The 25,422-nt window shown below is 43.7% G+C and overlaps 1 protein-coding gene across 1 annotated transcript in view; it reads left to right on the top strand.

Moving 5' to 3' along the window:
- BMERB1 (bMERB domain containing 1) overlaps positions 1–25,422 on the top strand; it is a 106,526-nt gene that overhangs the window by 57,787 nt on the left and 23,317 nt on the right. Inside the window, exon 2 of the mRNA XM_036280128.1 lies at positions 1,035–1,158. Coding sequence (XP_036136021.1) covers positions 1,035–1,158 — 124 coding nt within the window. The remainder of the gene's footprint in view (positions 1–1,034; positions 1,159–25,422) is intronic.

Here is a 25,422-nt window from a genome sequence, read left to right as displayed (position 1 = left end):
TGTCTATGCCCCCCACCCCCAATTTATATATTGATTCCCTCATACCCAGTATAGCTGATTTGAGGTTGAGATCATAAGGGTGGGGCTCTGATCCTATAGGATTAGTGTTCTTATTGGAAGAAGTACCAGAGAGCTCGCTCTCTGTGCACAGAGAAGGGGCCATGTGAGCACATGGTGAGAAGTGGCTGTCTATAAGCCAGGAAGAGAGCTCTCACCAGAAACTGACCCTGCCAGACCTGATCTGGGACTGTCAGCCTCCAGAACTCTGAGAAAACAAATGGCTGTTGTTTAAGGTGCCAAGCCTTTAGGTATTTTATTACGGTAGCCCAAGAAAACGAATACATATGCATATATATGTAGTGACTTTCTGTATATGATCATGTATATGTGGTAATATATATGGTTATATATGTTTTTAAATATTTTTTATATATGGCAATCTATATAACTCTAACTATAAATATAAATATCCATCAAAATGTGGATAGTGGTCTCTCTGGGCAGCATGGTTATGGATGACTTTTTACCATGTTTTCTTTTGCCTGTCTGTATTAGCTGAAATTTTTACAACAAAATTTTCTAGTACTATTACTTATGTTACTTAGCATTTCTGCAAGATAATAATTAATAGTATTACTATAAAGTAATTATTATAAAACTTTCTGCTGCCTAAAGTTGGACTTGGTGTGGGAGGCTGGGACAGGGAAAACAGGCCACGATCCAGGGGAGCAGCGGCTCAGGAGCCGGGAACAGTCAGGGACTGTTAAGACTCCGTATACAATTCTGAGCAGGTTTTGGGGAGCCCCCCTAAGCCTCCACTTGCCATTGTAAGTAACAGGGTTCCCACTGAACATGTGTTTTCCCGTTTCCAAAGGGCTTTCTCAGAAACACACACTTGCAGTGAAAGCTGAGATCTGTGTGCCTTTGCCATGTATGAAGGTCACTGGATGGAGTCTGTGCCCTGGACTGCGGGGATTCTTGCAAACCAGTGCAGACTCGGGGCTTGACACCTGCATTTCATGTCTCCCACACAGATCAGCTGGACATCATCTCCATGGCAGAGACAACCATGATGCCGGAGGAGATCGAGCTGGAGATGGCGAAAATCCAGCGTCTCCGGGAAGTTTTGGTCCGACGGGAGTCAGAGCTCAGGTTTATGTGAGTGTCTGAGGAAGGGACTGAGAAAAGGAAGGGGGGTTCAAGGGGCAGATACCCAAGAACCTAACATCTACTGTTTATTACTGTGTGCCAGGCACTGTGATAAAGGCATTAGGTACATTATATATATTTTTAAAAATCTCATGTGATTCTCATTACTGCCTAGAGAAGTGGGTATCGGGATCCTGTGTTTTAACAAGACCCTGAAGTTGGGATTGAATTCAGGACAGTCTGACTCCAAAGCCTAAGCTCTTTCTATGGTACCATTGTGAAGACAAGTGAAAGGAGAGAGAGAGAGAGAAAGAGAGAGAGAGAGAGAGAGAGAGAGAGAGAGAGAGAGAGAGAGGACCAGAGGTTGTGCCCTGTGTTGGGGTCATTAAGAGCACACACTCTGGGTTCAGATAGGCCTGAGATTTTTTTTAAAAAAGCTGGATGAGATTGGGCAGGTTACTTAGCCTCTCTGACCTTCAGTTTCTTCCTTTGTAAATTAGAGGGAAAGAATACTTCTCTCCTGGGATCATTAGCAACTTTAGAGTCACATGATTTGAAAATCTGTTGTCTACAGAGCACACCATTCCTACAGAATTAAAGGTAGTCTGTCAAGAGAAACTGATTTAAAAAATTGAGCTCTGGCAGATAAACAGTGAAAGTTTAAAAGCAAAACAAAACAAAAACAGATGGTTTAAGAGAAAAATTTCCTATACTGCCTATCAACTCCCAACACAAAGTCCACTTGAAGAAGCAGCAACATCACACCTTCCAGGCATGTGCTAAGCACCTCTCATGCATTCTATCACTGATTTCTCTCCACTCCATGAGGCCGGTTATGGGGTTATCCCATTTTGCAGATGAGGAGACTGACACTCAGGAAAGTTAACTTGCTCAGGGCCTCCCAGCTAGTAAATAGAGGAGTTAGGATTCAGATTCAGCTCTTCCTGCTTTCAAAACCCAATTCTCACAACTACATTATATGACATTTTCTCTCACCCCATGAAATGGACTGCAGTATTAACTGCTGCCATATATGTAGCTCTCTGTTTGGGTCAGACTCTGTACTAAATGCATGTGCACAATCCCTTCTCACAGGAGCCCTTGGAACAAGGTTCTAGAACATCTCCCACTTTGCAGATAAGAAATATCCTCCCTGCCCGGCTGGTGTGGCTCAGTGGTTGAGTGTCAACCCATGCACCAAGAGGTTTCCAGTTCAATTCCTGTTCAGGGCACATGTCCAGGTTGTGGGCCAGATCCCCAGTGGGGGCGATGTAGGAGGCAGCCAGTTGATGTTCTCTCTCATTGATATTTCTCTCTCTCTCTCTCTCTAAAAATCAATAAAGAAAACAACAATAACAACAAGAAATATCCTCCCTCTCACTTGGGAATAAGATAAACCAATACATGAGAGTTTGGAAACAATCTCTCCTTCCCTATGTTTTTCTTTCCCCTAAAAGAATTTGAAGTATTGTCTGTGTGGGAGAAGTATCAACTCAGACCACATGTCCTGTTAGGTCAGGTGGTTCCAACAACTGAGGTTGCCAAGGTTAGACATGATGACTTTGAGATGCCTGGGGGTTACCCAAGTTGAGATAAGAGAAAGGAAGTCCTGTTTCTGAGAGTGAAGTGTAGGGGAAACCACTGAGGTAGAAATAGAGACTTAGGGTTCATCTGCACATTGTCAGTTACTGAGTTCAAGTAATGGGTACAGTCACCCTGCATAAAAAACAGTGACAGTCCAAGTATAGGATCTGGGGAATGCTGAAATCTCATTGCTGCTCCTCTTTCAGGATGAAGTAGGGTTAAAGGAGAAAGCCAGCTCTCAAAGTTTTGGTGGAAAATGTGGAATAACAGAGTTCAGTGGCAACAAGAAGGTTTGGGATTATCATAGTCTATAAATAATACATACCATATAAGTGAACATTAGAAGTCTTTCTCCATTCCATCTTTAATTCTAATTCATAGAAGTGACCTGAATTAATAATGTTGGTTTTTATTATTTCCTGTGGGTATTTTTAGGAATATTCTTTCATTTATTAATATGTAAACATTAGTCAGGTTACACTAACTCCCCCTTATAAAAGATGATTAAATTAGTGCCTGAGTTTTGCTTTTGCATCTTTCTATTTTTTCTGTTTCCAATTTTTACTTTTATGTTCTTAAAGAGTATAGTATATATATTCAGGTCTAAAACTATAATTATGCTACTGTTCTTATCTATAGATTGTTTCTAACATCAAAAACACATCACTGGCATTCACAATATCCTCCCTGTGTTTTATTTTTATTTATTTATTTATTTATTTATTTATTTATTTATTTATTTATTTATTTATTTCCTCACCCGAGGACATTTTTCCATTTTTTTATTCAGATAGAGCAGGAGGGAGAGAGAGGAAGAGAGAGAGGGAAACATCGACGTGAAAGAGACACATGGAGTGGCCGCCACCCGCATGACCCAACCAGAGCCAGGGACAAACTGCAACCGAAGTACATGCCCTTAGCGGGAACCGAACCTGGGTCTCTCTGGACCACAGGCCGACGCTCTAACTGCTGAGCCAAATCAGCAAGGGCCCTCCCTGTGTTTTAAAAAGAAGGAAGACAGAGAACATGAATTCTGCTTTAAGGCACAGAAACCTGCAGGTGCTCAAGCGAGGCCAGAGGTTGCTTTTGCGGCTGTAGCAACAACAGCTGTCCCTTTGCATTTACTGACCTTTGCATCATGTGCCTGTGTGTATGCATATGCTCGCGCATGCATTATTTCCAGCATCTGGTACATGCCTGGCACATAGCAAGGGCTCAATGACAACAACAGTGAACATGTAAGCTCTAGCTCTGGCCCAAGCTCTGCACTAAGCTCTTGACTTGTGACCTCACTGAATTTCCCCATCATGTCCATGAGTCTAACCACTTAGGGACAAATGTCAACAGTAGACACTTGAATAAATATAACTATCTAAAGGACACAGAAAGATAGTAGATAGTCAGTGTAGTCAGGATACAGAGCGGGGCTTGGAGACATTCTCCAGGGGAGGGACCAGCTTCCAGGCCTTTGGAGTCTCCCTAGCATCCTGCAGACAGCAGTCGATAATAATAATAGCCCCCAGCCAGGTCCAGCCTGGTTCAGAATGTAGCCTTGTCTGGAGGTACATTCACCTTATCAATCCCAGAGGTACATGATGGATTCTAGGATGGCCAGAGTAGAGATTACAGCCCACTCAGACCTGGACAAAAGCCTCATCCGTCATCCTTGGCTTCCCAGGCTAACAGGCTGTGCATGGGCTATTCTTGAATTCAGTTTCCTGGCTATTTCTCAGATCTAGCCCCTCACATACTTGTAGGTCTTTTAATGTAGATGGGTCCTGTTTTTGTTTCCATTTTAGAGAAGAGGAAATTAAAGGTTAAGAAATTTGCCTAAGGTTGCATTAGCTAATAAGTAGCCAAGTTAGGATGCAGTCTGACTCTAGAGTATTTATTAAATGAATAAATGAGGGGTGAAAGGAAGAAAGGAAGGATAGCCCTGGCCGGTTTTGCTCAGCGGTTAGAGCGTTGGCCCTTGGACCAATGAGTTGCGGGTTTGATTCCGGTCAAGGGCACATACCTCCGTTGCGGTTCGTCCCCAGCCCTGGTTGGGTGGTGGAGGAGGCAACCAGTTGATGTGTCTCTCTCACATCGATGTTTCTCTCTCTCTCTCACCCTACCTCTTTCCCACTCTGTCTGATGATAAATAGAAAAATGTCCTCAGGTGCGGATTAAAAAAAAAAAAGGAAGAAAAGAGGGAGGGAGGAAGGAAGCTCTGAATATATCTACCAAGATAATTCTTTAAAAAGCATAAGCTCCATGAGGGCAGGAATCTTATCTACCTTCCTCATTTATATCTTCCCAGCATCTTGAATGGTACCTGGCACTTATTAAGCAATTAATATTTGTTGAATGTGCAATAAATGTTTCTTTCACACTCTATTCTTATCCCCAACACCTTCCTTTTACAGACGGGCACGTGAGTGTGCACACACACAAGACCCTTGGCTTAGAGTAAGAGGGGAAATAGAATTTCAGATCGTACTAAGCATTTACTGGCTTAAGTGAGGAAGTTCTGAATGACAGGCATGGAACAGCCTTTGGCTAACACAGTCCCACTGACTAGCTATAATAACCGGGATGAGATTGGTTTTGTCACACCTGCTCTGAAGTAATCAAGTTAATATCATCAGCTCCTGTGGAGACTGCGTGAGTCAGCCCGAATTTCATGGTTGAGGGTGTCTTCTCACTTTCCTGGTCCCCTATTGGGTCTGCTCTTTTAAGAACAGGTCTACGGGGCAGGAAGGGGGGGGATCGGGAGAAGGGTGTCATTGGGGCGGGGGGAGAAACATCTGTAACAAAAATAAATAAATTTAAAAAAAAGAACAGGTCTAATGGCTGCTGTCCCAACACAGCCAACGTTTAGCATTATTCTTTCATGGGTTTCCCTTTTTTGTCTCACCCTTTCCCCTGAGACTCACAGCTTCTGATGGTTCTCCATGTCCTCTTGCCAGAACTGTGAGAAAGCAGAAGAGGGGGATTTACCCATTCCCAGGGAACTAGGGTGAACTCAGGGGTCACGTCCTTGGTCTGTGACCTTGAGCACATGACAGAGTGCTAAGAACTGCTGTTGATCAAGGGCACTGACATGCCTCACATGTGCTACATGCATTAGCTTGCTTGTTTTAGTTCATTGAATTGTCATAGAACCCCGAGGGGGTGGGCTCTGTTCCTTCTCCTGTATGGGTTCGGGAACTGAGATTAATGAAGGAAAATAGCTTGTTCGAGGTCACCGGCTAGTATGAAGCGAAATTGGGATTTGAGCCCCAGGCGTCTGTCCCAGAGGCAGAGCCCTTAACCCTAGTTTATTACCTTCATTCCCAGCACAAGGACCCCTTTTCTCTTTGTCCCGCACTTCTGGAATGTAAAAACAAGCTCCTGGTTGGATGGCTACAATCCCACAACCCCACATTGGGTTTTCTCTTATTCTGGCATCTTGAGTTAGATGGAGTGGAGATGGAGAGGGTTCTACTGAGTCTGACTTTGGGCTTTTCCATACCCTTTCTCTGAAGATAAGTGATTTATTTGGAGCCTAAAACGATGGAAAGTGAAGGTTTGCTGTAGTGTCCTATTCCTATAAGGGTTCTCAGGGACCACAGCAGTCAACATTTATTGAGCCCTTATTGCCCTTCCCACACATTATTGCATAACCTACAGAAAGTCTTACTAACAGAAGGACGAATCAGACGCACCTCCAGCATACCTGCTTGCCCTGGATAAGGCCCATGGAGTCAGGTTCGGAGAAGGGTTATGAGTGACCCTGGTGGGCACATGTCCCTGCTCTGCACACACAGTACATCTTCTCTTATGGTCTTCCATTCACTTGTCCTCTGGTTTCCAAGTTGCTAAATGGCATTTAGAGATCTCCCTCTTGAAGCGTGGCAATTTTATGAGCTTCATTTGAATGAATCAATAACCCCCTCAGTATCATGAAACCATCTCTGTAGTAGGCATCAAATTTCCAGGAAATACAGCTTGACACCTGCTTTGTTCCATCCTTGACCCTCCTGATGCCCACCTCCTGGTCCCTCCCACTCCTGCCCCATCTCTGTGCCTCTCGCCATCCTGTCCTTGGAGGCTGTCAACAACCTCAGACTCATTTTCTTACCCTAATTCCAGCGCTGAATCACACCACTGGCTTTTCATAACTCAGCTCTCTGCATCCTCTGCACATTCTGATCCTGCTGTTTATCTGGGTCTCAGATAATTAGGGATCGTCGGCCTCTGAACAGTGGTGGGAGGTGGTTATCTTAATTTTAACCCTCTTGTCAGATTTTCATAAATGGAGCGTGTGCACTGTCTCTCACCCTGCTCTGGGCACCATTGCTTTTTATCAGCGAGAGTCAGAACTGCAGCAGGCAGGGAGATGTGCATGCAAGGACAGCTTTCAGGAGTACAGCCCTTGAGTCCCAATGTTTCCAGAGCCTGGGCTGGGATCCCAGTGCATTCATTTTATTAAGAAGTACCAAGTGTGGTGAAGAGGTCAGCCCTAGGTTTAGGATGGGATGATAGAAAGTGCCTGAGTGGTAAATAGCAGCTTTTCAAATACTTGCTATTCTGGGCAGTGTTCTAAGTGTCTTACATGCAGTGATTCATTTAATACTCAGTACAACCATTGAGGCAGACAACACACCCTCATTTTATAGTTGAGGAGACTGAGGCACAGAGAGTTCAAGTAACTTGCTCAGGGTTGCACAAGTTCCATTAAATAACAGACAATGCTACAACCCAGGTATTCTGGGTCCAGAGTCCATGATCTCAACCATCATGCTATTGGGGTCTTTCAACTGGTTTTGAATCCCAGTTTTACTTCTTATTGACTATGGGTCCTGGAGCAATCTTTTGCCCTGTTCCAGCCTCTGTTTTACCCATCTGTATAATGGAACAATGACACTTACCTGGCATTGTTGTAGCAAGGAATGAAAAGAGGATACATGAAAGTGGGCGGGCTGTTTCTAGGAAGTAAGCAAATCAAATTCCCTTCCCTCTTTTAACTGTTAACGCTCTGCTTTCCCCAGGGAAATCCCAGAAAAGAAAACTCCCCTGAGAAGCTGGGGAGTGGCTCTCAACCATCAAGTCCAATTTTCTACCCTGGGGCCCTGACTTTATTATTATTAACAAAATTTTATACACCTGCATTTTTCTTTTCCCTGTAATGATCTGATAATTCTGAAGTCTGTTAGGAAAAGCTTTAAGCCAGGGGCAACATGAAGCATGTGCATTTGTGGAACTGGACACATGTCAGCCACATTTGGGGGTTCTGCATCTCACTGGTTGCACTCTGGGTTTTAAAAAGCATCTCCTAGGACCAGGTCAGCATTGCCAGAGCCACTGTACATGACAGGTGGGAAGAGATGCCTTTAATTGTAGAAAATCTAAAAAACTTATATTGGACAAAATATACAAAATATTTGAGGAGTTGGAGTGGAAAGGGAAGGAGGCCTCAAGGGAAGAGGAGAGGGATGGAGAGATTAGAAAGAAGAGAGAGGTTGGAGAATGTTCTAGGTTAGCTCTCTGAACGGAAAGACCCTCCTGAATTTCTTCTTCTTCTTTTTTTAATCCTCACCTGAGGATATATTTTTTTTAATTGATTTGAGAGAGAAACATTGATTGGCTGCTTGACTCCCGTATGGACCCTCCTGAATTTCTAAGCGTATTGGGGGTAGGGATGAAGTAGGGATCTGGGCTGATCAAATGAAGAAAGACATGTCCCCCACTGGACAAGCTTCTGCTATTCCAAGTTGCCTTTTGCAGTCAGAGTAAGCTTCAGGAAAGGAAATTCTTCTCTTTGGGAGCTTTGTCATACCATAAATGTATCTCATTCTGCTGGTTCCAAGGATTTCCTCTGAAACTCCAGGGCTCTGGTGAGCTGAGAGGGAAATCACCATGTTAACTCTATGTTATGGTTAATATTGTGTCAACTTGACGGGATGATAGGGTGCTCAGACATTAGCCAAACATTTTTCTGAGTCCATGAGGGTGTTTCTGGATAAAATTAACATTTGGATCTGAAAACAGAAAAGCGGGTTTGGGTGGGCCTCATCCAATCAGTTGAAGACCTGAATAGAACAAAATGGTTGAGTAAGAGGGAACTTTGCCAGCCTGACTGCGTGAACTGGGACATGTTTCTTTTCCTGCCTTTGCACCTGAACTGAAAAACGACTCTTCTTGGGTCTTGAGTCTGCCAGCTTTTGGACTGGACTTTATACTGTTCTCTCTCCTGCATCTCCAGCTTGCCAATTGTAGGTCTTGGGACTTCTCATTAATCCTGTGAGTCAATTCCTGATAATAAGTCTCTTTATATGTATGTATCCTCTTGGTTCTGTTTCTCTGGAGAACTCTGACTAATGCAGCCCAGTTATTCTCAGAAATTCCCATTTGAATACTTTATCTGGCTAGCAATGACCTAGGAGCTTAGAGAAAACTGATTAAGATAAAGGGAAATTGACTTACTGCTTAGTAAAAAAGTTTTGGCATTTCATTACCTAGTAAAGATGAACATGTCCTTACTCTACAACCAGCAGTTTCTCTCCTGGGTATTTCCTAGAGCTGGTTTGGGTAGGTGTGAGCCTCGTGTGGCTATTTCAATTTAAATTAAATTAAATTTAAAATGCAGTCCTTCAGTAGTCCTAGCCACATTTCAAGTGCTCATTAGTCAGTTGTGGTTAGTGGGTACCCACTGGAAAGCACACATTTCTGTAGAACATTTCCACCATCATAAAAAGTTCTTTTGGGCATCACTGCCTTGAAGAAACTTGCACACATGAACATCAGGAGGTGTATTCCAGACTGTTCATAATGGCCTTGTTTTGTAAGAGCAGAAAACTGGAAATTCAAATGTTCTTCAGCAGGAGAAATCAGTTGTGTTCTAGTCATGCCATGGAATACTATACAACAATAAAATATGAATACTCTATGGGCATTAACATGGATAAATCTCAAAACCAAGATGTTGAGCAAAAGATTTATGTAAAGGTGAAAATATGTAAAACTAACAAATATAACTGTGCAGGCATTCATATAGGGATGATTAACTTTACAAATAAAAAGCATTAGCACAAACTCAGCATGGGGCTTACCTCTGAGGGAATGAGAAAAATACAAGGGAATGGGGATTACCAGGATTTCTAAGGAGCATATACAGGTTATTACTTTATTAGGATGATGAGAACATAACTGTTTATTGTTCCATCAACTGAATATATGTATTTTAAGTCAACTTTTTAATACAGTTCACAAACACGTGGACACAAACACATATACAGGGTTGGCAAAAGTAGGTTTACAGTTTTTTGTATGGAAATAATACAATAATTTTTTTTAATTAGTTTATTCTTGTTACAGACGTTTTTCCTTTTCCCCCCACTGATTCCCCCTCCCCCTCCCCACCATGTGCCCACCTTTGTTGTCCATGTCCATTGTTCATACTAATAATAATATATAATATAAGAATAAACTTCCATGTACTCACAACTGTGAACCTACTTCACCCACCCCTGTATTTTTTTTCCCAGTGTTTTTTTGTTGTGATAAAATACATCGCACATAAAATTTACCATCGGAACCATTTTTAAGTATGCAGTTCATTGGATTAAGAACATTCATAATGTTGTGCAACTCTCACCACCATCCATGTTCAGAATTCTTTTCAACTTGCAAAACTGAAACTCTACCAATGAACATTTCCCTCTTCCCTAGTCTTGGCTATCACCATTACATCTTCTGTCTCTATAATTTTGACTACTCGAAGTACCTCATAGAATTGAAACCATATAGTATTTGTCTTTTTGGACACAAACACATTTTTAAGGGAAAAATGCTAAGAAGGGGGGGGGGTGTATGATATCTGATACGTTGGCTACATCTGGGAAATATCTCAGCTACATCAAACTCAGTATGTCCAAGCCCAAGCTCATGATCCCCCTGTACCCCTACACCCTTCCCTCCAAACTTAGCTCAGCAAATAACCCAGCACCACCATCTCTACCTGACTAAACCACAATTCCAAAATTAGAGGCCATCCTTGACTCACTCAAATTGTCACCTGGCAGATTCAATCCATCCCCAAATTGTCAGTTTTACTTCTTGAAACCATTTCCCACTGTCCACTTTCCTCCATCTCTATGGCCACCACCCAATTCCACATTTCTATCTCTGTCTTGGGTCACAAGAGCCTCCCAGACATCTATCCTGCTACCCTCCAGGCCAGGTTGGGAGGTGGGGGGGCACACGGTAATTAGGGGGAGCTTAACAAAATGCAAATCAGATTGTAGTTCCCAGCTTTAAACACATTGCAGACATAGTTAGTATGATAAAGCCTATGAGGTCCTGCAAGTTTCATTCTCATCTGTTCTCTCCTCTTCTCTTCATCCATTCTCCACCCACAGACCCCACCCCTGCTTTCCAGCTCCATGCGCCCCCACCTTCCAGGTCCTTTCTACCGAGACCTTTCTGCCCCTGCTGTTCCCTCTGCCTGTATCCCCTCTTCCCACCCACCTTCTTTGCCTGGTTAACTTTCCCTCTCCCTTCAGGATTCAGATCCAAGGTCACTTCAAAGAGAAGACTTTCCAGTCTGTCCTGTCCTATCTCCATAACCACGATCCTTTCCTTAGGAGCCTTTCCCTCTGTTTATAAATCTGTGTTCATTGGTGTATGTGTTCAACGCCTGTCTCACCTACTCGATGCTGGCCTTGATGAGGGCAGACGCTGAGCTGTGTTCACTCCCAACAATGTCGGCAGCACCCAACACATGGCCAAACTCATAGGTGGTCAGTGAATATCTATGAATATCTACCTAATAAATGAGCAACAGTTCATTTTCCTGTGCCTAAACCATTGCAACTGCTCTCCTGGAGCTGGCTGCCTGGCCCTGTGATGGTTAGGATAGTTTGTGGGTCCAGTCCATAGAATTCCTACAGAGTGACAGTGCAAAACAGTAGCTTGCATTGTAGACACTTTACTGAGAATATGAGTTTCCTGTGGCTGCTGTAATAAGCTACTACAAAGTTGGTGTCTTAAAACAACACACATGTATGCTCTTGTAGTTCTGGAGGCCAGAAGTCTGAAATTGGTTTCACTGTCATTCAGGTGTTAGCAGGACCACGCTCCCTTCTCGGGGGCTACAGGAGAGAATCCTTTTTCTTGATATTTTCAACCCCTAGAGCTGTATTTCTTGCATTCCCTGGATTGTGGTCCCCTCCTTTGTCTTCAGAGATAGCAGAATGGAATCTCCAAATCTTTCTCTCTGCTGACATCATCATGTCTCCTCTCTCCTGTGTCAAATCTCCCTCTTATGCAGACCCTTGTAATTACATGTAGGGCCCACCTGGATAATCCAGACAAATCTCCCACCTCAAGTTCCTTAATATAATCACATATTCAAAGTCACTTTTGCCATGAAAGATAACATTCACGGGTTCCAGGGATTCGGATGCAGGTATCTTTGAGAAACATGTTCAGCCGGCCACAGTGACTGCAGCAGTTCATTTAAGGGCTAAGCCCAGAGCTGGACTCCCAGTGACTGCGACAAGAGATGGTCACTGCAAGGCTGAGCAGCACACACTGTGTAGAGAACACACATTGCTTCATCTTGTGCTGAGCTGTCATCATTCTTTGAATTCTCCCAAAGAAAAAGCACAGAGATCTCTCTCTCTCTCTCTCTCTCTCTCTCTCTCTCTCTCTCTCTCTGTAATGCATGTACAGGGGCCTGACTACTTATTTCTGGAAAATTGCTGATTTGAGTGGCAGCAGAGCTTGAGAAGTGCTGGTCCCTGTCACTTGATGGTCTCAGTTGAGGGCTCAGCTTTTTGCTCTGTGCTTAGTCCGGAATCAGATCAGATAATGCTGATTGGGCCTCATTTTCACATTTTTTTTCAGATAAGAACCAGCTCTCTCTTAATATTTCCTGGACAAGGTGCTCAAAGAGAAGCGGGTATGGCAAAAGATATAAACACTTCAGCGGAGAGGCCTTGGTGGGGCATGCTGGCCCCAATCACTCGTTGAGACAATATCCTGATTGACATCTTTCACTTTATTTAATGGACTGCTCTTCAGTGAGTGATCAGTTACGTTGATCTTTTCTCCTGGAATTCTGGTCCACTCTTGGTCCCTGTCTTCAGTCCTCTAAAATCCTCAGGGGTTTCAAATTCAGTTAGGTCTATCTAAGACACTCCTGGCTCAGGGAGGTGAAGGTATTAGTCTGAGATTACATAGCCTGTAAATGGAAGGATAGCCTGTCTTCTCTCTCTCTCGCTCTCTCTCTCTCTTCCTTTTTAATTTTTGTTAATCCTCACTTGAGGATATTTTTTCCATTTTTTTTTTTTTTTTGGAGAGTAGGAGGGAGGGAGAGGGAAAGAGAGAGAGAAACATCGATGTGATAGAGACACATCGATTGGTTGCCTCCTGCATGCACCCTGACTGGGGCCTGAGATTGAACCTGCAACCCAGGCACATACCCTTGACCAGGAATCAAACCTGTGACCCATGTGTGAGTGGACCGATGTTCTAACTATTGAGCCACAGTGGCCAGGGCAGCCTGTTTTTTCATTACTAGATGTCCTGGTGTTTGACATGTTTGCTTTCTGATAAAAAGAGAAACCTGCACATTGCCCCAGATTAGATTACACTTATGTTTTAATTCTAGCTTTTCCATTTACAGGCTGTGTAATCTCAAACTAATATCTTCACCTCTCTGAGCCTCAGTTGCCTCATCTGTCAAATGGGAATGCATCTAATATCTCAAAGGGTAATTATGAGGAATAAAAGAGGTCATGTATATTAAACACCTGCCCAGTGCCTGCCACAATGTAAGTGCTCATTAAATGTTACTTTCCTTCAGAAAGACATTGAGTTTGGAAATTAACAAATGCATTGGTCAGAGCAGACCTTGGGCTCAGGCTCTTGATTTTTGGTAGTAGTTTATTTGTTTTGAAGAAGGGGTGCAAGAAAAGGGAGGAGATTGGAAGGTGGAGTGAAGATCTCTTCCATGGCATGGATGTAGGACTAGAGAGGAGAAGGCTCAAGGGGCATCTGAGAGCTCTCTTGAAATAGCTAAAGGATTGTCATATGGAAGAGGGAGTCTGTTCTTTTTATGTGGAGCTAGAACCAAGGCACAGATGTCATGGTGAATCCGATTCCTAGCAGCATGATAGAGGCCTTTCCGAATACTTGGAACTACAAAAAGTTAGAATCTTGGGATGTAATGAGTTTTCATACCTGGAAATATTCAAGCATTTATTTATTTCTTCATTTATCCAACAAGCATCTGTGGGTGAATTGCCATGCGCCAGGTCCAGGGAATGTAGCAATGAACAGTACAGATGAGGGCTGTACCTGTTGAAGTCCAGGAGAGGAGACAAAAGCTGGATGGCTCCTGTGTGATAGATGGATGCTTCAGATGGGTGATGAGGTAGGAGAGCAGCTGCTGAGATGCTATGGTCAGTTCCTAAAGTTATCATCATTATTATTTTTATCTAGCATCTCTTGAGCACTTGCATGTGCCAAGTACAAGGCTAAATTTTTATATGGATCCCCTGATTTCATTTTCATAGCAACCTGATGAGGCAGATTCTATTATGAGCCACACTTGACAGATGTGGAAATTGAATTTCACAGATATTGAGAGAGACTTACTGAGAATTAGTAGGGCTGGGATTCTAGCTCCAGCTGCTGACCCCAGGGCTTGGCTCTGCTGTGTTCATCCAGTGCCAAGCATTACCTCCCCACACACTGCCCCTCCTTAGAGGTAGGAGTTCCTACCTGTCCCATGCTCTTCCTCCAGGCCAGAGCTGATTGGTCTGGATTGGTTTAGTCTAGGCCAATCAGAGTCTATCTCCTGGGCCACAGAGAAACTGGGCCAATTAGGTGTTGGGAGATTTGCAAACCAGACTGTGGTCGAGCAGAGAAAGCTGTCTTTGGAGGGAAGTAATAGCACAACTGCATCTGAGTCTAAGACCCTCTCCAGACCCTTGGAGAAATGCCTCCCACCCATGTCACCACAGCCTGGGGAAATCCAAAATCCACTGCTGAGATGTCTTTGAATTTCCAGCGAGTTCCTTCTCAGGTCTTCTCGGCTTCTAGGCTTGGGTTCCTGGGTTCTGTACCCCGTTCCATGTGGGTGTGAAACTTATGTGCTTCACCAGTTTCCATAACAACAAAACAAAACAAAGTCCTGTGTTATTCCCACAGGTCATTTGGGGAGTCATAGAACTAAGGATCACAGAAAGGATTCGTACTGAGCTCTTCACAGAAAACAATTTTAAAATCCACATTTGACATTTATGACTAGCAAGGTTCTTTTTACCACCCTGTACCAAGGCAGGTCCTTTCTTCTTTGCCTTTTTCCACACACAAGGCTCAGTCTCACCATCTTCCTTGCTCTTCTCCTTTATGTACGTTATGCTACCTCATTCCAAGTAAGACAGATTCCTCTCCCCATCTCATGCAGAGCAGTTTCACCCTCTTCTAGAAAGCTATAGAACCAAAACATTCCTGAACTCCCAGGAACACTACCTCAGGTGTTTGCCAAGGTATGATTCTAAGCAAAAACCATTTCTTCCCCAGGATAAATGTGAGTACCAGCTGTTAAGGTAATAACATTTATCCCCAGTTTCTTACACCTTCACTAAACTATTTCTTCATTAAGTGAGCTTGAGTAGATTTTTGTTTCTTCTGGTTTGTGCTGGAATGTTCCATTAGGAACTTAGCTATGCTGAGAACTCTTTCTCAGAATCCCTTTCCCTGCCTGGTCCAGGTGAAAGGTGGGTGATCTGGGAGGCAGAAGGGAAGCAGCAGTGTTTACTCTGTGAGGGCCCCTGGTTAGACTGGAGGTAACCAGACGAGAGGGCCACAGAGGTTCCAGCTTGTCCTCACTCTCTTCCACGTCCTATCCAGCTTGTCTTCCTGACCACCAGGTCTCATAACCTATAGCCACTCAACATCTTCTAGACACTTGGCAGACTGGGCAGCAGCCTCCCACACACCCATCCACCTACTCCTCTTGCTGGCTGTGCATGCCTGACTTGTCAGAGCATCTGGCCGATGACTCCTCTGCTCCTCCCACAATTATGGAAGGTCTAATTCCTATAACACATTCCTTGCCCCATAACTCAGGGTGGTTCTCCTTGATCGAGCCCTAGCTGACAGCAGCCAGACACTGGAGGCAGTGGTGTGTGTGTGTGTGTGTGTGTGTGTGTGTGTGTGTGTTGTTAATCTTCACCAGAGGATATTTTTCTATTGATTTTTAGATAGAGTGGAAGGGAGGGAGAGAGAAAGGGAGAGAGAAAGAAAGAGAGAAACATCAATGTGAAAGAGACACATCAATTGGTTACCTCCCATACAACCCTGATAGGGACCAGGGATAGAACCTGCAGCCCAGGTACATGCCCTTCACTGGGAATTAACCCAGTAATCTTTTAGTCCAAGGTCTGGAGCTCTAACCATTGAGCAAAACTGGCCAGGGCAAGACCACTTGTTCGTTTTTCCTTTTTATTGATTTGAGAGAGAGAGGAAGGGAGAGGGAGAGAGAGAGAGAAACATCAATAAAAGAGAACATCAATGGGACACCTCCTGCATGCCCCCTCTGGGGATTTGGCCCACAACCTGGGCATGTGCCCTGACCGGGAATTGAACTGGCGACCTCTTGGTGCATGGGTCAACGCTCAACCACTGAGCCATACCGGCCCGGCAAGACCACTGGTTCTTAATTTTGACTCACCTAGAGTCAAGCAATCATGTTGGCATCACCTGGGGAGTTTTAAAAGAAAATGCTGATGCCTGGGTCTTACTCCCAGAGTCTTATTTAATTGGTCCAGGGTATGGCCCAGCCAGTAGGGGTTTTCAAAGCATTGGGGTGATCTCCCCAACTCCCATGCACAGACATTTTCTAACCTCTTCCCTGGGTGAAGTAGAAGAATCCTGATGTCCATCAGCTGCTTACAGATGATTCATCTTATTTCATTAACATATTTTTTCCTTGATGAAAATTGCTTCAGACAAAAGATACAGCATTTGCCCTATGTTGGCCAGACTCCTCGCATAGCAACAGGTACCTCTCCCTCCATTAGCTTAGAATCGTGATCAGAATCAGAATGAAATGTATGTTTGTGGTCTCCCATGAGGTATGAGAATTATGATGCCATCTGTTGTCTTCACGGTCACATCTGTCCTTGAAATCTATAGATGAAGCCTTTAGGTGAACCTAACTCTATATTTACCAATAAAATTACAATGATAAGCTTTCTGAAACCTTATAACCAGAATTGGAATTTATTTGGCAATGATCACTTTCAACTGACTCCATTTCAGTTCTCCTGTTCTTGACCTCTAAAAACCAACAACACATGGTCTCCTTTTTTATTTTTACTTTTTAATGCAATCAAGTGAAGAAGCCAAGAGTTGCAAGATACAGAATTTCTGAGCTTCTTCACTGAGGGACTTTGGGATTAGAGCATAATAATGATAAAGGTGGTTTCTGGGGCTAGGCAGTGCAGAAATGTACTCCCAGCTCTGTAACCAAATAACTGTATAAACTACAAGTGCTGTAATAACAGTTTATACTTTAGAGAGTTGGAGTGAAGATTAAATGAAATAATGCAGGAAAACAACTTAGTAGAGAGCCCAGACCTTTATAAGTACCCCTTCATATTGGCTGTGAGAATTCTTGAGTGAGTCTTTCTGCAACCTATGAAAGAGCTTTGAAGCTAGAGTTTGAGCCAAGATAAAAATTGTCTATTTGTAGAATGAGATCTAAATTTCACTTGGAAAGCAACACTTTGGAAAATGCCTGAATAAACTGACATTTTGGTTTGACATGAGGTTTCTCCAAATGAAGTTTAGTAAACTATACCTGATCATGAAAAGGGAACTCTGGTTGTGGGTTCAAGCTCCAGTCAGGGCACATACAAGAATCAACCCCAGTAGTCCGGCTGGTATGGCTCAGTGGTTGAACATCGGACCCATGCACCAAAAGGTCACTGGTTCACTTCCCGGTCAGTACATATGCCCAGGTTGTAGGCCAAACCCCCAGGAGGCGGCCAATCGATGTTCTCTCTCATGGATGTTTCTATCTCTCTCTCCCTCTCCTTTCCTCTCTCTCTAAAATCAATAAAGGAGCCCTGGCCGGTTTGGCTCAGCGGTTAGAGCGTCGGCCTGTGGTCTTGAGAGACCCGGGTTCCGTTCCCGCTAAGGGTGCGTACCTCGGTTGCAGTTTGTCCCCGGCCCTGGTCGGTCGTGTGGGTGGCAGCCACTTGATGTGTTCCTTTCATATCGATGTTTCTTTCTCTCTCTCTCTCTGTTCCTCTCTCTCCCTCCCACTCTACCTGAACAAAAATAATAATAATAATAATAATAAATAAAATAAAATAAAATAAATAAAGGGAAAAAAAAAGAATCAACCGATGAATGTATAAATAAGTGGAACAACAAGTTGATGTTTTTCTCTCTCAAATCAATCAATAACAAATAAATAAAAGAAAAAAGAAAAGGAATTCTGCACCCTCCTCCATGTCTGCAAGTTTTCACACTGTCTCTTAGGGCGGCCATGACTGGCTTTGAGCGGTTCCGGGGTGGGGGGCGGGGGGCGGGGGGGACTCCATCTGCTCCTAGAACAAATTAGAGTGAGCGGATCTGCTTCAGACTGTGCTCTGGGGATTAAATTCAGGGAGCCTTGCCCAGGGCATCATTAACTGCCTGGAGGAGTCAGCCCTCTGACCCGCTGTTGTCTGTCATCACTCTGGTTTCCCTTTGGTCACGCTGAACCATCTTGGGAAACTTGTAGTTTCTCTCTGCTTGCTGCCCTGACAGACTTGACCAGAAACACGGTCGCAGGATACACGTTGTGGTTGAAAGAGGATTAGACGTGAAGATGGGCCCTAGTTGAGATCTTGGCTGTGTGACCTTATGAGATTCAGCTGGTCCAGTTTTTCCTGAACTGAGGTACACACTGATATGATTTTAGGCAGTATTTGGGAAAACATTAATTAAGAACTTATTTTTATGTCTTGTAAGGAAAAATATTGGTTTTCCACTTGTGGTGCTGTAGAAATTTTTATTGTAAACATTTTTATATAAAAAGTGAGTCGATGTAAAGAAAAGATATTGATTAAATAATAGTGGAGAGGGCATGAGATCTAGCAGACATTTCCACGGTGATATACAAATGACCGATGATTAGGCAACAGCCACAGTGAGTAAGAGGCATGTGACTGTCCCTTCTGGTGGGTGGTGGGAGGTAGTCAGCACAGCCAGAGGCAGCATGCATAGTGATCCAGGTTCAGGGCTTTGCCTGAGTCAGAGTTGGTGCCTTGGCCGAGATGATTGCCAGCTAGGTAATCTTGGGCAAATTACTTAACTTCTCTGAAACTCTTTTGTGTGGTGTTTTCTGACACCATCATCAGTTGACAAAACTGAAACAATTTAGTAACAAGTCTGATGTCCTTTATCTCAGGGAAAACAATCCATGGACTGGGGTAGTAGTACCGTGTTTCACAAGCAGTGGAAGGCTCTTCCTCAGGGATTTTGGGCAAGAATGAGTTTTATAGAGCACTAGAAGAGGCAACATGGAAACACAGCATGATGGGCTAGAAGGCTGGGGATTTCCTTCTAAGGCTAGCAGGTCCTGTTTTCTAGGGTACGCTAAGCTAGCCAAAGCTGAGTTAGAGGACTGATTGGTATATGTTAGCTTTGCTTGACAGGTGATTGCTGTAAGTGCAGGCTGACTAAGGTTTAGATGCGTGACATGGGCCATGCCCCCATTTTGTGTGTCCCAATATACAAATGAACTTCTGACACCAAGTGCATGTTGCTTTTCCACACCAATCCTCTGATTCATCAACACCAACTGGATAGCCAACAATTCCATTCAATTCTGACACTATCGACTTGGAGTTAAGGTCTGATCTTGCAAATTTCAGGGCTCACTCCCATAAGATTGCCCTCAATTCAGATGCCAATCTCAAGTCCTGGGCCACCCATACTTCTGCCAACCCAACTACAAATTCAGGGATTCCCATAAATTTTAGATTTTGTCCAGTAGAAAAACTAGCCCCAAAGGTAATGGTTTTATTGCCCTTGAGGCTGTTAACCAGCTTTCTACCTAACCTAGCCATCTTATTCTAAGATTGCTATTAAAAAGTGCCGATGAACCCAGTTCCTTAAATGTTCAGGGGATGAGGTTGACCACCTTACTGGTTCCCTCATTTATGGCTTAAATTTTCTTTTGACAAGTGTTCATTTTCCATTTCTATGAGTCACTTTTTAAATTTTGAAAATGTGCTTCAGCATGATCATCATTGCACCGGGTCTCGGGGAGTTCCCTGTGCCCATAATTTAGTTCAGCAAGCATTCACAGGGAACTGTGTGCCAGGCACCATGCTGGGCACTGCAGAGAAGACAGAAATGGGTAGGACTTGTCCCTAGAGTCAAGGTTCTCATAATTACTTACGGGAAGTTAGGAAGTATATATAAATTAGTTCCTCCAGTGTGAGAAAGACAAAAGCAGCCCCTGGCAGCCAGGATCTAGCCCAGCACTCACAGCGAGGCCAAAGTGTTCTCCTGTTGAACGTCAACAATTTTGCCGATTGCCAACATCAGATAAGGCCATTCTGAGACTGTGATCAATCAAGACAACAAGACAACTTCATAAGTGTATCTGAAAGCAAATAAAGATGTCAACATTGTCTAAACAATAAAAATGACCAAGCATCTCTGTATCTTGGCCCATAGGAGTGACTGCTGATTATTTACTGTGTTCTTGTCCTTTCTAGGTAAAAATGATTAAGATGCCCTATCAGAGAATCATCCCACTTCCTGACAACATCCAATCCAGAGTAAATGCCCTCTTCCTTTAAACCTTTCCCCAAAACACACAACACAAGGGCAAATCTAATAATAAGTCATTTCTAACATTCTTTTACTGACTTCTTTCTGTCCAGAATTGAGTTAAGGGGTGAGTAAGGCAGGTACCAATTCATAGGTGGTAGTACAGTCTCGCTACGATGTAGAAAATCATCCCATCCGCACTTCCCTCAGAAGGAGGACTTGTGTGATTGGCAAGAGTCACTTGGGAGAGAAGTTTCTCTTGGTTAGAGTTCTTGGCTGCAAGCAACGGAAATCAATCCTGTCTGACTCAAGCGAAAAATAGGATTTACTGGAAGGCCAGTGGTGGGATAGGGGCTCCAGGAACCAAAGGGAGTCTGAAGGACCAGATTGGAAAATGGGTAGGAATCAAGAGGGCTCCAGAGGTGGGCCACAGGACCAATCTGGCCAGGACACCACTGCAAGTATCGTTAGACACCACAGATCCAACTCCACTATCCTTCCATCTCTGTGTCACTTACTCAGTGGTCAAGGTCTTGGGCAAGAGCTTCTTGTTGGCTGAGCCTGGAGAAGAGGGGTTGCTCCCTTTTCTGGCTTCTCTAATAATGACTGACAATGAATGGTTCCCCAAAACTAGAGTTTGGATACTGAGCAATGGAAAATGTCATAACAGAAGCAAGACCCACCTCCCACAAACGGTCATGTGTGAATAACCATAGGTAGTCCCTAAACAGCCTTCTAAGTAGAGTGAATCCTCCTATCTGCAGGACTTTGGTTTTTTTGAAGAAGATTATGCTGAACTGGTGTCAATGCTGAATTTCATAGAACAATAAAGGAGAGGCTCCTTGCTGCCTTACTATGGTCATTCAAGTCAGACTACTTGGAGTAGCTCCCAAGATTCACCATTTAACTAGCTGTGTGATTCTGGTTGAGCCAATTAACCTCTTTGAGCTGCAGGAACTTCATCTGTAAAAGAAAGATGATCACACAGTATCTACCTCAAAGGGTTGTTATAACCCTTATGAGGATAAACAGATAATCTGTATAAAGCACTTAATGCCTAGCATATGGTAAATTCTGAATAAATTGTAGCAAAATTAATCATCATCATCATCATCATTATATTATCATTTTAAAAAAAAATTTTATCCTCACCTGAGGACATTTTTTTTTTTTTTTTTGCATTTTTATCTTTAGATAGAGTGGGAGGGAGAGAGGGAGGAAGAGAAAAAGAGAGAAACATCAATGTGAGAGAGACACATCGACTGGCTGCCACCCACCTGACCCCAACTGGGGCCAGAGACAAACTGCAACCGAGGTACGTGCCCTCAGCGGGAACCAAACCCGGGACTCTCTGGTCTGTGGGCCGACGCTCTAACCACTGAGCCAAACCGGCCAGGGCCATCATCTTTTTTAAAAATAAGTTTTTATTGATTTCAGAAAGAAAGAGGAAGTGGGGGACACTGATGTGAGAGAGAAACACTGATCAATTGCCTCCCAGATACATGCTGAACCTGCAACCTGGGCATTTGCCCTGACCAGAAATTGAACTGGCAGCCTTATTTAAAAATTTTTAAATTTTGTATTCTCACCTGAGGACATTTTTGCATTTATCTTCATATAGAGCGGGAAGGGGAGAGGGGTGAAGAGAGAGAAACATCAGTGTGAGGGAGACACATCAACTGGTTGCCACCCACATGACCCCAACCAGGGCCGAGGACAAACTGCAACCGAGGTACGTGCCCTTAACAGGAACCGAACCTGGGACTCTGGTCCGTTGGTTGACACTCAACCGTCAGTGGCATTTTATTTAGAAAATTTCTATGTATCAACTTCCTTTTTCTCATAACACCCCCTAAAAAAATCAGAAAGATTAAAAAGAAAAAAAAAAACTTAACATATAAAATTTCTTAGTTTCTCTAAAATCTTAGGTTTAAAAAAGCTCAAGTGATACTTCTCCTTTCTGAGACAGAGAATCATAGTCTGTTCCTGTGCTCACTACAGTTTTCTACTCCTTTCTGGGGAAAAATGGTCAATGCTTCTGCTTCCTTTTAAGAAATTCGTTTCTTGATTATTACACATTATCATTCCCCACTTGACACCTTCTTGGAAACTTGATTGTTGGATGCAGTTTTTATTTGGCAGAAACCCAATGTGGCTTTGCATGGGCTGTCTTAGTGTCAGAAACAGCAGTGTTGATGTTCTGGTTTTGAGAGGGAAAATAGAGAGAGAGATGCAGACATTCCCGGGAAGAACAAATGTAGGAGACTGAAACAGGGTGTGTGCAGAGTTCAGAAGGCTGATAGATGCTGCTTGGTTTTGAATTCTGTGGCCGTCAGCCACCACACACCGCAGTGTAGGCCAGTTAGAGTCTAACTGCTGAGCCAAACCGGCCAGGGCGAACTGGCAGCCTTTTGATGCACAGGATGACGCTCCACCAACCGAACCACACCAGCCAGGGCCATATCTTCATCTTATCATCATCATATTATCACAGTTATCCTCGTATCATTATAACAACATCAGCATCATATCGTTATCATCATTATTATATCATCATCATCTTCTTCACCATCATTACCGCCACCACCACTGGAAATCTTTTTCTCACACAGCGCTCAGCTCTTCTAAAAAAATGTTGAATAAACATTTAAAGAATGTTGAAGAGTCACCCCCAAATTTGCCCACCTGTTGATTCCAACCAGTGATGTTAAATTTTCAGGAATCTTATCAGCCCTTTGTTAAATTGTTGGTAGCTTGAAAATTGCCATGGTAGGAGTATTTAAACCCTGGAATTTGGCAAATGGTACAAACCAAGGCAGCTACCCCCTCCCCCACTCCCAGACAGTAGTTAAATGTTTGCCAGAGCACCACTAATTATAACCCTACCCTGCATGGCTTTGGGGCACCCAGCAGAGAATTCTTGCTGTTTTTTAGTGGTTCACCAAGCCCTAGGATCCCTATACAAAGGAGGCCACTAATCAATGGTGCTGAGTAAACATGAGGTTGATTTAAATGTTAATTCATTTACCACCAGAAGCAGGTCTGTTTCTGAAGGTCCCCTGAGTTCAATGAGAGTTGTAGGTGGGGATTATAGATAGCTCCTGGCTCAGAAAAGGATTCCTGGTGGTCGGGACCTTGGTGGGAGCAGGGCTAAGCTCTTGGGTGGCCCAATCCATAGGCTACATAGGAGTGGGTGGGGAGAGGAGCAAGGGAGCCTTCCCTGGGTTTGGGGCATGCAGATAGTGTTTCTAAGTTGTTATTGTTGTATTTTTTTTCTTTTAGTACTTAGATGCTCAGTTGAAAGTAATGACAGCTTTAGAATTTCTGTATAGGAGGGGCTTGGAATCAGCAGTCTGGTGGGTCACAAGGAAGGATCAGGGAATTTGTCTGAACTTTGCTTGCAGTAGCAGGCCCACGATTGTTATTCGGGTTGGGTGGTATAGATCAATAAAAATAGCTTGGTTTTCTACCAAGTTTTTTACTTACACATTACACGAAATTGGGGCAAATGTCTTTTGCCCATCTCAAAAACATTTTTAAAACATCAAGATGGTTTTGAGGGCTAATGGAAAATATGAGATGGGGCTAAAGCCACCCCCCAAGAAAGCCCAACCCTCGGAACTGCCATAGTTTGAAAGCATTTTTTAGTCTCCTGACTGCAAGGATGGGGCAAAGGATGGGAGTACTGGAGCAGAAGGGGACAACTTGGTATATCTAGGTGGCATCTCTAATCAGTTTATTGTGGCAATTGTCAGGACTCTGGAGTCAGACTGTCTTCTTTCAAATCTTGCCTTCATTCCTTGCCATCAGTGTGATCTTAGGTGACTTACTTAACTTCTCTGACTGAATCTTCTATGAAGTTGAGAGTGATAATACCTGCCCTATAGACTGTGAATTAAATGAGATAGTGGTAGGCCCAGTGCTCAAATGAATGTTAGCTTTTGTTGGTATCAGCATGAGAGAGAGAGATGGATGTGGGGGCAGGGAGGGAAGGTTTGAGAGAGGAGACAGCCCACTGGCAGGAGCTCAGCAGGTATTGGAGAATGGAAGGCACAGAAGGGCCCAAATGCTAAGAGAGCTCAGAATAGCAATTGTATTGATAGCAGCATGCAAAGCAGGATCACTTGAATTACAGTGTTTAATTGGATTTCTCTGGGGATGACTCACTGCCTTTGATTGATAATACTATTGTCTAGTGGGGTCTCTATCATGGGATCTGAAAATTTTCCACATGCTCTTGTCATCTTGAGGCCTTGTTTCAATAAAAACCCAGAACGGTGTGTACTCCTCCTTGCCTGCCTGCCAGCTTGGCTTCCTTTCTTCATCACTTACTTACTGTGATGTGTCAGGCACGGGTGACGTGCTAGAACCACCGAAGGAAGAGGCAAAGTCCCCTAAAGAGTGAGAAGTCTATTTGGGGAGAAACTAGTACCTAGATGATTATCAGGGGGCTGAGCTATGGTATGACATGGGGGCTGGGGCAGCCTGAAGGAACAGGACCTGATCCAGCCTGGGAGCATCGGGAAGGCTCCAGACTGGGAGCTGAGGTTGTCTTGAAGGATGCACAGGAAGTTGTCTGAGACAGAGGTGTTCCAGGGTGGGAAAGAGAGTTGAAGGGAGCCAAGGCTTGAAGGATGCAGGCCAGGATTCACACAGGCATGCACGTAAGCTGCTAGCCCAGATGTGAGCTCTGGGGTAGAGATGAGGCTGACGAGACCAGTGGTTATTCTAAGCACCCTGACCTGCAGACGTTCCTCCCGCCTGAGCACAAAACAGTCCTCCTGGGCTAATAACTGCTTAGAAAATGAAGCTGATTTTGAAAGTCTGGCCTCCCTTGGCTTATAGGATTGCCAGAAGAAGAAACAAAACACACCC

The sequence above is a fragment of the Molossus molossus genome, unplaced genomic scaffold (genome assembly GCF_014108415.1).
Source record: "Molossus molossus isolate mMolMol1 unplaced genomic scaffold, mMolMol1.p scaffold_m16_p_3, whole genome shotgun sequence".
Taxonomy (NCBI): domain Eukaryota; kingdom Metazoa; phylum Chordata; class Mammalia; order Chiroptera; family Molossidae; genus Molossus; species Molossus molossus.
Note: the sequence above shows the minus strand (reverse complement) of the source record. Positions and strands in the feature narration are given on the sequence as shown.